At 31.3% G+C, this 12,847-nt stretch overlaps 1 protein-coding gene across 1 annotated transcript in view; it reads right to left on the bottom strand.

Annotated features, from left to right (window-relative positions):
- Nucleotides 1-1,250: 1,250 nt before the first annotated feature.
- The window catches only part of LOC132743085 (A disintegrin and metalloproteinase with thrombospondin motifs like), a 30,842-nt gene continuing 19,245 nt past the window's right edge, over nucleotides 1,251-12,847 (bottom strand). Inside the window, exons 5-14 of the mRNA XM_060731595.1 lie at nucleotides 12,422-12,560; nucleotides 11,893-12,122; nucleotides 10,299-10,534; nucleotides 9,779-9,885; nucleotides 7,364-7,493; nucleotides 4,741-4,884; nucleotides 4,175-4,304; nucleotides 2,915-3,022; nucleotides 2,533-2,587; nucleotides 1,251-2,179 (exon numbers count right to left, since the gene is read on the bottom strand). Coding sequence (XP_060587578.1) covers nucleotides 2,543-2,587; nucleotides 2,915-3,022; nucleotides 4,175-4,304; nucleotides 4,741-4,884; nucleotides 7,364-7,493; nucleotides 9,779-9,885; nucleotides 10,299-10,534; nucleotides 11,893-12,122; nucleotides 12,422-12,560 — 1,269 coding nt within the window. The 3' untranslated portion in view covers nucleotides 1,251-2,179; nucleotides 2,533-2,542. The remainder of the gene's footprint in view (nucleotides 2,180-2,532; nucleotides 2,588-2,914; nucleotides 3,023-4,174; nucleotides 4,305-4,740; nucleotides 4,885-7,363; nucleotides 7,494-9,778; nucleotides 9,886-10,298; nucleotides 10,535-11,892; nucleotides 12,123-12,421; nucleotides 12,561-12,847) is intronic.

Raw genomic sequence — 12,847 nt, 5'->3', positions numbered from 1 at the left:
ACGTAATTTCTTTAATTCATTCATTTATCAATTTATACGATGCTAACTGACCCCGTGACATTTGATACTATTCTGCTTTATATTTCTTATCAATAGGTTGCATGTGAGTAAAATGTAAATTGTGTTAGGTTAACTTGTTTTAAACCACGTTGATTTAAATAATTGTTATATACTTATATAATAGTACAAATTTGATCATGATTTAAATATATGTAAAATAATCATAATAATGCATGTATGTTACAACCTGATAATTTGTTACACATTTCTTTTAAATAAATCACTTATCAAATCATTTGTCGTATATTTTTTCTCAATGTTTATTAAATCTTTGATAATCTCTGTATTCTGCTCATATTTGGTATCGTAAATGTAAATAATCATAAGTTATAAAAAAAAACGTTGAAGTTTGACTGCATTTTGTAGTTACTTTGTCAACAAGGTTGCTTTTATTTTCAAAGCATTATTCATATTCATTTCCATGGATAAAATTGCCCTAAACAGCTAGTTTATGTGGGATTAAAACGTCTATCAATGACCATTTTATTGTATACAAGCAGTAGATACACAATGCGACCGCCTCCGTGGTCGAGGGGTTAGAGTCGATACCACACACCAAACTCTAAAGCAGATACGGTTTTTGTTTCAACCAAAGACCGTCTAAAATCATTTCCATGGGTCATTTTAAAATTACAAACTGATATCTAGAAATCTCATTTTATTTGACTCATGAAAACTTTGATCGAGGAGTAATTGAATCGAGTGATTGAGTACCACCTGAAAGTCAAAATATTTCAACATGCAAAGCTAGATTCTGACTGACATACTTTTTCTGGATCGGAATATCACTTCTATGTCGTAAAGGGGAGATATTTTACCAACACATAAAATAGCACAGTATATCAACTCGTACTAACACTACTGACAACCCTGCATTACTGTTTGCAAATTTTAACTTAATTTGCACAAGTTATAAATGTCATTATTTCATCATTTAACAGGCATTGCTGTCATATCTTTAAAGAAATGATTTTTGCAAGTTTATGTAAAAGCAAATTTATCACGGCCAAGTATCTTTTTTAAAGATTCTTCTTGCTTCAAATCAAGAAAACTAACAGATATCTTTCTGTTTACAGAAACAATATTGATAGGTATCACTTTTTACATAAATACTTATACGTTAAACCCTATTTTATAACACAGGAATGTTATACACGATCCCATAACCATAGACAAAAGAGAGTCGTTCATCAAATAAAAACATTTTATTAAGTTATAACATGTACTAATGACAATATTCTGTGTGAAATAGACATAAACATTATAATCAAATTGATGTAACAGAAATGGTTTTGATGTTTTCATTAACACCTTGATAGTTTGTTTGTGAAATATCTTTTCACATAAAATAACCCTTCTTGTGTGTTTTGATTGTTTGGAGTTATTTTAAAAAAGATATATAATTGAATTAATGTTATTAAGAGTGAGTTGAAGTAATGTTACAAATATAGAATTATTAATTTATTGTATAGTAAGTTTAGTGCCCAGTTTAACAACAGCATTTAACAAATAATAGATGGACAACATTACATATCACAAAGTGTAATTCACATTATTTACAGAATAAATAGATAAACAAAAACAAGGAAAAGGGATTTTATATCCGAATGAAGAAATTAATCATTCTGTTTGAATTTCTGAAACCTTTTAAAATACAATGATTCTTCAGAAGCCATAAACGTTGTTACGGGAAGAAAATAGTTTCATGTAAACTATTAACCACAAACATGTTTAGTTTCACGTTAACTGTTATAGTTTTTACCTTTTTTAATGCGACTGGAATTCAATTTGTCCGATTAGAAGATCGATGTATGATAATATGTGGAACAATGTTTTAGATTTCCAGTTAAAATCAAAGGAAAAAAAACTGCGCTTATTGCTCCAAACTAAAACAATTATGATATTTTCAGAAGTATATGAACAGCTGAATAACACTTTGTTCTTAACACATATGGATGACATCTAAAACTGACAGTGGTAATGTTTACACTCCATAGGTTATATCAACGATCTGTTGAATCATATATTATAAATAACTTTCCAGAAAGGCTGGTAGCGCATCACAGTTCTTCCTCCCTTCACAAATATTGTGTCGATGTGGCAGAAATAAATAAAGTACCTGTAATGTTCAAAGAATTAGCTATGATACAATAATTCACGCAATCAGCATGGACATAATTGTAATGAAAGATCTTAAAATCATGTTTAGATCAGCAAATGACTTTTTATATATAACTGCACTGGGATGTTTCAGATATGTTCAAACTAAGTCCCGATGAAAACAAATTATTTTCGGTTACTCTTACTTTGGACAACAGCACCAAACTTGGTACAGGTGACCGAACCAACTTCTGGTCTGGTTGAATTATTTTTAAGATAGATGCATACTACTGTGTTTATAAAAGCATGCCGCCAGTACGAATATGCAATCTAAGATTAAGATTTATTCATATATCAAATATGTATACATACACATAAACAATTATCCAAATGACGCTAATGAAATACATTGACCATTCAAACATACCTGCAAATAAAAATAATATAGATAAAAATGAAGCGCGAGTCAATAATTTCGGAAAGGGCCACTTATAGTTAGTAATAGACACATTTAAATCTATTACATATACAGTTTTAACATTCGTCAATGCCAAAGCAAATAATGACAGTAACATCAGATCTTATATAAAGCTTTTAAAAATTTATAGGTGATACCATAAGTTCTGAAAGATGAAAAGACGATCCAATTTTATGCAAGAGGTAAAATCAATTTTGTAATACATTTTACAGAGGACCAAGTAAATACATAGCAACTTGTTTAAATGGAGTAAATATACATTTGACCAACTCTTACATTTCTTTTACCACAAGAAGTCCCATCAACAGCTGGTTCCGAACGCGTATATCTCCACTGACCCTTGGCATCATCACAACATAGATGCTCACATTGCTTAGGTCCAATCTTAAAAAAATCAAATAACAATGATCTTGTACAAAATCTGTTATCATACCTTTCCTTTTTTATCATTTTATCTAGTTCGATAAGCTCTATTACAAGGAAAAGACATGCATGAAACATCAAACATCAAACTAAGAAAGGTCCAATGTTGATTAGAGCAGTCTTAAAAAAATGCAAATTTCTTTGCAGTACTTACAGTAGGCCTTAAAAGAAAAACGAACTAGAACTGTGTCCAAAGGACACGGATGCCCCCCCCCCCCCACCGACAACATATATATGGTATATAGTGAAAAAAATAGCAAAGGGCCATAATTCTGTTAAATTTGGTCGCAGCGAAAATTTCTTCTTTTATTACCATCTACACATTAAGGTTGTTCATCCCTGGAAGTTTAAGCAAAATCTGCCATCCGGTTTAAGAGGAGTTGCGTTCACAAAATTTCTACATAGTATATAGTGAAAAAATCAACAAAGGGCCATAATTCTGTTAAATTTGGTCGCAGCAAAAATTCCTTCTTTTACTACCATCTACACATTAAGGTTGTTCATCCCTGGAAGTTTAAGCAAAATCTGCCATCCGGTTTAAGAGGAGTGTTCACAAAATTTCTATATGGTATATAGTGAAAAAATCAACAAAGGGCCATAATTCTGTTAAATTTGGTCGCAGCAAAAATTCCTTCTTTTACTACCATCTTCACATTAAGGTTGTTCATCACTGGAAGTTTAAGCAAAATCTGCCATCCGGTTTAAGAGGAGTTGCGTTCACAAGATTTCGGGACGTACGGACAGACGTACGAACAGACAGACGTACGGACGGACGGACGGACAAGTGCAACGCTATATGCCCCCCCCCCACTTTGTGGGGGCATAAAAATGTTTAAGATTTATTTTTAACTGTTCATAATCATTGTTATTGTTAAAATACTTTATGCATTGAATCCCTGACCTGTCTAATTCTAATTATCAGATTTGTGGATACAATAAGAATTTCACAAGAACATTTTTGTTAACAAAAGAGCATATATTAATGTATGTGGTTAAATATATTGTTATTCAAATAAAAGGTCAGAAAAGGGATCTATCATAAAACAGAAAGATGCTTTCATAGAAAAAATGTCTTAAACCATCAAATTATTTCATTATTAATGAGTGTTTTACCTCGCAAGGTGGTCCACCGGTAAATCTTCGGCATTGCTCATTTATAGACATGTATGTTCCAGGAAATGACGTCGGAAATTTCATAATTTCATTGCTTGCCCTTTGTCTGAGGCATGCAGAACGATCCATACTAAAAATTATAGATATTTATGATTAGTGGCCATTAGTACAAAAATTTAATTGGTCAAGAATGGCGCAATTATTTTTATTAACAGTCGATTTACTAGACTGATTTATAGTTATATATATAGTTATTATAGCTGATATACATGTACCCCATAATTAATGCGTGCTTTATTTGATTCATTTGAAACACACACACATTTATATTTGGCGATATTTTGACATGCCCGGATTAAATTGTAACATAGTTAAATCAAATTACTTAAGTGTAACATGCGCATATGACAAATTTGTATTCTTTTTTTTATAGAAAGAAAGTTTCGTTTTTGTTGTAAAAACAACAACATTGAAAAATATTGCACTTGTGCTTTTTTGTTTTGAAACAAAAAATGGTATGAAGACTAATAATAGATTTTATTTGAGACACATGTTTGTTCACATACTTGAGAAAGTTTTGAAAGCTTGATATAGAGCATGGTGAAAACCGGCTGAATTTATAGGCATCTTCCCTGGAATAACTCATAATGTAGCCAGAATTACTGGCACACCCTCGGGCCTCTGCCTCACCGTCGTGATATGCGCCTAGTCTGAATATAACAAATAGAAAACAAAACATACTTTTATTGTCTTAAACCTAACAGATTAGTCTGGGAGTCAGGCGTTGATAGTTTTTGCTTATTTATAACATTTTTTGCTTTATTCATAGCATATTTCCGTATTCGTTCGTCGTTTTGATAGTATCAACGTCGATAGTGTCGATTTGCCAAACAAAACCATAAAAATCGACAGACTGGAACCCAGGTTACTAACAGATTAAAGGTAAGACAAAACTCTTCACAACTCTATTATGTCAGGCTATAACATAACATAACATAACATAACATAACATAACATAACATAACATAACATAACATAACATAACATAACATAACATAACATAACAAAAACATAACATAACGCAACTTAACATAACATAACATAATCTTTATTTCTTTCGATACATGAAAGCATGCAAATATGATGCAAACGTGAATACATATTGCATGACAATGACATTCTGGCATGTAGTTATTCATGCACAAATGTCTCTACAACATATATTAGAATGGTAATGATTAGATCAGAACTTTTATGAATATTCTAATATGAGTAACATTATTCCATACAAATAATTTGTGCATGAAGTGCAGTGAAACATATGTTGTTTGTCTTAATTTTACAATTCGGACGTTAACTGTAAATGTATCTCGATGAATAATGCGACATATTGAAGATATGTTATAAACGAGTAAAACATGGAAGATGATAAATTAATTCATTCAAAGACCTTTATGGTATATGTAAATGTACAATTAACAAATAAAACATGGCCTTGAGGACTGGCTGGTCAGACTGAGGAAGGTTTACGGCCCGAAGCGCAGCTGAGGGCCGTATACCTTCCGAGGTCTGACCAACCAGTCCGTAAACTTGCATATTGCTCTCAAGGCCATGTTTTATTTGTTATATTATACCGAATCTAAATCCTTTCACCCCTTTTGTTGCTGTCATTTTTATTATAATTTGTTTAAAATAATAATAACAATTTTATTTGTTCAGTGTGTCAAATATCTCAAACCCTTGTCGGATTTTAATTTATCATTTTCAAACGATGCAGCAATAAATCATGCTCTTCTTTTAATATTCCATTTTTGTTAATCAAACTAAATATTTGATGTTACTAGGCAAAAAAACAGGACTTTAAGAATTTCACAAACTGTATAGATAAAATTTATAATCAAATTAAAAACAAATTATGACTTTTGATCAACATGTAATAGATTCATGTGAAACATAGCAATAAATTCAGTAAAACGAATCATTTAACAACAAAATAAATATAATACTATACATGATTTGCATATAACGCCATTCTATATTTAATATGACGTCATCCAGTCCATATAAGAATTATGGACTGGGTAGCCTGTCTGTATGCGATTTATGGACCGGATGACGTCATATTAGATATAGATGGGCGTATACAAATGATGTATAATATTTGTACATAGACTTTTGTAGTTGTGCTAGAATCAAGGGAAGTATTCACTATCATAATGATAGCATGTTAACAGAAAAAAAAAAACTTTCAATAAATTTGATGAACGTGATAAATTTTCTCCATGGTAGCACTGCAATGCTCTAACTGAAACCTATATTTTGTATTCCCGATATTTTGCTAAATGTAATACCATTGTAGACAATGACTCACAATGGAAGTATAGTTTGCTAAATAGTATCAGACAGTGAGTGTTATGTTTTATTTGACATTTAATTGACATTGTAAAATTATCAGTCAATGCATGATCAAATGAGAATAACTAATTGCTTTGCTAAGACATTCTATTTCGTCACTTTAGTGCAATAACTGATTAACTGTTATTACATTAAGAAGGACTTATTCCGTTATTGCACTAAGGCGACAATTTGTTTTGTGTTTGTGCGTCAGTGAGGACCATGTGTTTTATTTAGATAGACACACCAGTCTTGCCTCGTGTTTAATCCATTGATAGAGCAGCTTAAACTCAAAGATCATGATTTATATAGAATACGAATATGACAGTTTCAGATATTAATCAGTTGAGTTATTGCCTCAATGCTTCAATCACGATCTGTAACGTCTAATATCACCATTTGATATTCTTCAAAAACTGAAACTGTCTATTCCTAAATTAATTTAACTTAAAGGTCACTGTAACTATATAGCCTATAAACCCTATGAAGTGATCTCTTGGAATGGATCTAAAAGTGTTTGTTTGTATTGTTACATTTGTATTATCTTTATGTTCTACTTTTGGGAATAGTTACTTATAAGTTTGATTGTGCAGTACCAGTTGGATTAATTGTAATCCGTTTTTAAAATAAACCATGTCTATTTTTAATTTATCAAGAACTTTGCATTTAATAAAGAACAACTAAGTAAAAGATGCGTCAGATACTTTAAATAAATCCCTCAAAGAGAGACATTTTTACTGTTCACAAAATGAAATAACTTTGATAAAGTTGATAATGAATAAATGGAACTCTTACAAGTGTCCAACTTCATGAGCGGCAATGATTACACCATTAAAACTTGTTGATGCTTCTCCAATACCAAAGTTGTAAGCAAGTTTTCGAAAGTATGGTGCCGACAAGCAAGACCCTCTGACGTAAGCAACGCCTGAAAATAAAACACAACTGTTCAGAAACAGGGGAAAATGATGAGAACCAAAAAATGTTATCTGCCACAACTGAAATTGAAATATTGCTGTAACAGATTGAAAAAATAAAGAAAGTGGATATAAGTGAAAAGTCTTATCGATGATGTGATAACATTAATAAAATTTATTCATAGACCTTATTAGTATATGTATTTGTACATAGATTTTAGTAGAGCTTGTATCAAGGAAAGTATTGCAGTATCATACAGCATGATAACAGGAGGTGGGGGGGGGCGGGGGGGGGGGAGTTTCAATAAATCTGATGAGCATGGTTATTTTTCTGTTCAACTGAAGTCTGTGTACACCAGATATTTTGTGTTCCAGATATATTGCTCAATGTAAATTATTAACATTTTCTGTTTATAACCATGACTCACAAAGGAAATAATGTTTGCTTAATAGTCAAACATAGTCGATTACTTTAGTGCAGGTGATATAAAAACTGAGTCAAACCTATGTTACATTTTTACACGTTCGAACGTACATAATATAATTATCGATGATTTCTTTCGAAGTTATGTTTTGCCATCTCATTCTATTTATAAAAAAAATCAAATTAGTACTCAAAAGTAATTAAATTATGTCTGACCTTTAGAAATAGGCCTTGTAAGGAAATGATTTGATTAATCATGCCATTAAAAGGAAATCAGTTTCCTTACTTATATTTAAATTATTCGAAAAAGCAGAATTTCTTTAATTGTATAATTATATTGCAGGTTTTAAAATATCTAGCATGACAAACATGATAGAAACGTAAATGCGTGCTTGTTTTTAGATCATGTATATATGTATTGTCTATAATTATGATAGTTCATCATATCCAAACGTGAACAGTAATCAGTTTTAATCAAAATGCTGCGCTTAGCGCATATAATATAGATTTCTACTGTAATATTATAGTCTGTAATATTATATTCTGCTATCTAACTCTAACAATGATGTAATATAGATAACATTTTGTCCAATCAACTCAGTCGTGTAATCTAATAACGCTCTATACTTCAGACTGGACTGACCAACTTACAATTTTGTGAAGTGATGATTTTAAAACATTTTTTAATCGAATTATGACTTTTCCAAATACGTACGATTAGAAAATTCATGCAGGTTATATATTTTGCTAGACCGTTAAGTAACCCTTTGATATTGTTACGAATAGGTTTCAAAAACGTTACTCATTGGCCACATAGGTAAGCAAACTTTTGCAACTTTTGGGTTTTCGTAATTCGTAAAGTTATCGTAATTAAGTATTTTGAATGGAAGTCAAATCACAACGTTGTATACATACGTTTTGCTACTCTCATGACATATTATGTTACATTGAGCGTTATTTCTTTCAGGCAATAAGCTTTTCACATGCTCTTAATCCATGACCACAATATTATATAACATATATTTCGTCATTCCACAGGAATGAAAAAAAAATGTTCATTTTATTTATGCTTTATATCGTGATTTTAATTTGACCGATATTTTATTTTTTGTAAAAAAATAACATCAAAAGGATTAATGTTTAAACTGTTATGTTGACTTAAAGATATCACGTCCTCCATTGTGCGAGTAAATATAACGTCTTTATGACCAGACTAATTAGAGTACAATATATGACCTTATAGAGATAAATTAATAATTCCACGTTTTATGTATGACATTTGCAGAGTCTTTTCTATCACGTGGGTTATATGCCAGGCAGATAAATACTGGCCTGTATGTGATATAAATGATAGTGTGGTAGTCAAGCGACAATTGTCTCTAGTTTTAAATGATTACATTGAACTTTTATTTATAAATGTTTCATATCATTACTATAACGAAGCAGCTGTTTTTAATGTTCGCTGGGTAATTATCTCTGACCGATTGAAATTGACATTTGATTGCATAAATAATCACGTGATCTGATTTCATAATCATTCAGCTAATCAAACATATACACACTATGAACTACATAAGTAATGTATATCAATTTATTATATTACTCGTAGATGAAATTTACAAGATAACAATGCAATGTTGAATATTGATAAGTCTGTACATTTTCTTCCATCCGCGTGAATGTTATCTTCGCCATTTCAAATCTTTTTGACGTTTTCTTTATACAATGTAATGTCTCTATGATGTCTTCATTTTTTCTACAAAACAATGAAAGGTTTTTTTTCTAAATTGTCAACAAGTTTTAGTTGTTCACACTTAAATAATCTCTGATCAAGAAGATTATATTTCAGCTCGTCAAGTTGACCAGTCTCACCTGCTGTTCCTGCTACACAACCATCTATTTCCTCTTCATCTTCATCACTCGTAAATCTACTGTCTTTAAACCGTCGTGTATGACTTGTCATTCTACAGGCATCATTTCTGGAAAAAAATCATATCTTGTATTCTTGTATTGTAACCAACAAAAGCAGAAAGAAAAAAAATGAAAAAAATCATTCTGGGGTTTGAACCCACGCGCTATCGAAACTCTGTGTCCTCACTGAAAATGAATACTCTTCAGAAAAGGCATCTAGAGCATAATTACTAAAGTTGAATAAAATATACACTAATCATTTTTAACAAAACTGCATTTGTAAACCTAGAAAACAAAAACTGATAAACTACCTTCATTTCCAAAATTGAACTATAAACCTTGAACAAACCTTGGAAATTGTATTAAAAGGGATTATAAAGTATTTTAAATAAGATTCATTCATTTCATATTTCACATAAACTGTAATAATTTAATACAATGATTTGTATGTGCTTATCAAATTCTGTTGTAAACTATTTACCCTGTTTGCAGAAATGCAGCATCATGTAATGGAAGGACAGTTTCGTACTTGACAAGCCATCTTTGTAGACTGTCCATGGCGTCATACAGGGAGAACAACCTACTGCCACGTCGTATACGATTCTCCTCTATAAATGGCTGGGCTGACGGGTCTCGAAATACCCCTATTTCTCGAATCTTGAGATCTATATGTGGCCACTGTCTTTGTAGTGATATTGTTAGAAATTTCCAGTTAACCTGAAAATGATAACTTAAAAATTAAACATTGAAGAAATAAATAATTTGACTTTATTCATCATGGTCAGATTTTTAAGGCATTGAATAATCATATTAGCCACTAGCTGTTCTGACATAACTAAAAAACACAATTTGATATACATTGTAATAAAATGTTTTGTTAGGAAATCTGAAATATATTTTTTTACGATGCGTTCATATAGCAAATGAAACACGTGCCTTTAGCACTGTATAAGGACACTGTTTACCCTATAGTATTTATCTGAAATAAAAATACGAAAATTGCGCCTATTGTAGACCTATCCACTATAATCTTACTCATGAAATTCCAGTATGTGTGAACAGTGCTAAATAGAGCGTCTTTTCTTGGTGCAAATAAATCGCATAAAACTATATTGCTAGAAATTATTATTTGATGACAAAATATTTTAAATAAGTCTGGCAGTAAAGTACTGGCATGCGAGCAGTTCCCGTACAGAAGCAGTACCCGTATTTTTCATTTAAACGCTTGATTTTTACTTGCAATCTTCAAAAATTCATTTCAAATCAAGCAGATGCATAAAAGAGACAAAATCTAAGTGTCAGTTCGGCAGTTCGTATAAAAGTCTCATTTTAAATCACTTTCACCTGTGCGTTGTCAAAACGTGACCTTGTTTTCTCTGGGGGATTCCGTCCTTGCGCGCATGCGCTAAAATACTTACACGTGAGGCCTGTTAAAGGGTTTTCCACTAATACCACCTGTTTACAGATAAGTAGGCAATGTGATGAAAACTTGTTTAATTATCAGAATTTTGATCAATATTACTATATTAAATAATTTTATGGCTTTGATGCGTAAAATATCATGCATTCAAGCATGCCATTGTATGAGAATGCGTTGGGGTAACGGTACCGGGTAATAGATACCAGCGTTTAGTCTACGCTCTATTTCCTGAATTACATCTATTTATCTCTTAGAAAATGGTCTGTTCAACAATTATAATTGAAAAATAGGTCCGATATAACAAAATTGTATAATTATAATGGGTTAAATTTTATGTACGGGAACTACTTCTCTTCATACAAAATAAAGGATAATTTCGGTACCCCATATGAGGCCTCATAACTAAGGGTTATTCTATGTTTAGAACATGATGGAATTTCCATGATTTGTGTGACGAGCCGAATAGTGACGTGTAACATTCAAATTTTGGTGAGCGAGTGTAATAAAAAATAATGTTTAAGTAACTACGATTTTTGTACGGGAACTGCTCGCATGCCAGTAGGGAAAATTTATAATAATTGCCCTGACGCCACCACCTCCTTGTCTGAGAACAATCATTGGTTAAATTCGATATATTTATCACTTTTTTTCTTACTGCGTGCCAGAAATGTAGAAGATATTCAAGAAGTTCGTCTGTGTCCCCTTCAAATTGTTGAACCATAGCGTTATCACAAAATAAAAGAAGTTCCGGTTCAATTTTTGATGACGTCAGTGTCACCTGACGTTTAGTTCTGTTAACATGTGTATATGGAACGTTGTCGTAAGATGTAGGTCCGAGTGGTGTAATAGTTGTAGGGAATTTTAATTTGTCTATATTTGGTGGAACTGCAATTGGAAAAAATCAAATACTGTAGATTCTATAACTAAAAATACAAAATGTATTATTGTTACAAATTTCTTAAGTAGTGATAAAACACACACATTTTGTTCATTTTTAGATAATACTAAATAAATAAGTATTGTTCTTCACTCTGAGTACATTTCCATTCAGCCGAAGTGGCTGAATAATGTGATGAACTTTGTTGTCCCTTGTTGATCAATTCTATATGAAATGTTTATAACAATGTTTAAGAAAATCATTATGGATTAATGTAAATATCTATATATAAACGAAAAAGTTATACCAAACAGTTCATCATCAATAAAATTATGAATTTCTGGAGCTTTTCTCCACATGGTATGTGTGTGTTGATGTAATGATCTTTTATGACGTTTGTGAGCAACTGGTGGTGCTATTATGACGTCATCATGAATAATTCCTTCCTGCAATTAAATAACATTTGAATGTTTATATATAGACTATGCATATGAACATCTTACATCTTGTAAAGAATATATCGACGTAATATTAATCTTAACCAAAATAACAGAATTTCAATTTTCTTTTGATGTTATTTAATAAATGTACAAGCAACGAAAATACGAATAAACAAACGCAAACTCGGTTTTATCTATGTTTATTGTGTAAATAAATGAAAAGGGGGAAAAGGTGCAACAGAACAATTCAACCCTGAAGGTATTGAAAACATTTCCCTTTCAGGACAAGATGC

Source organism: Ruditapes philippinarum, unplaced genomic scaffold (assembly GCF_026571515.1).
Source record: "Ruditapes philippinarum isolate M1 unplaced genomic scaffold, ASM2657151v2 ctg9111_1_1_1_1, whole genome shotgun sequence".
Lineage (NCBI taxonomy): Eukaryota > Metazoa > Mollusca > Bivalvia > Venerida > Veneridae > Ruditapes > Ruditapes philippinarum.
Note: the sequence above shows the minus strand (reverse complement) of the source record. Positions and strands in the feature narration are given on the sequence as shown.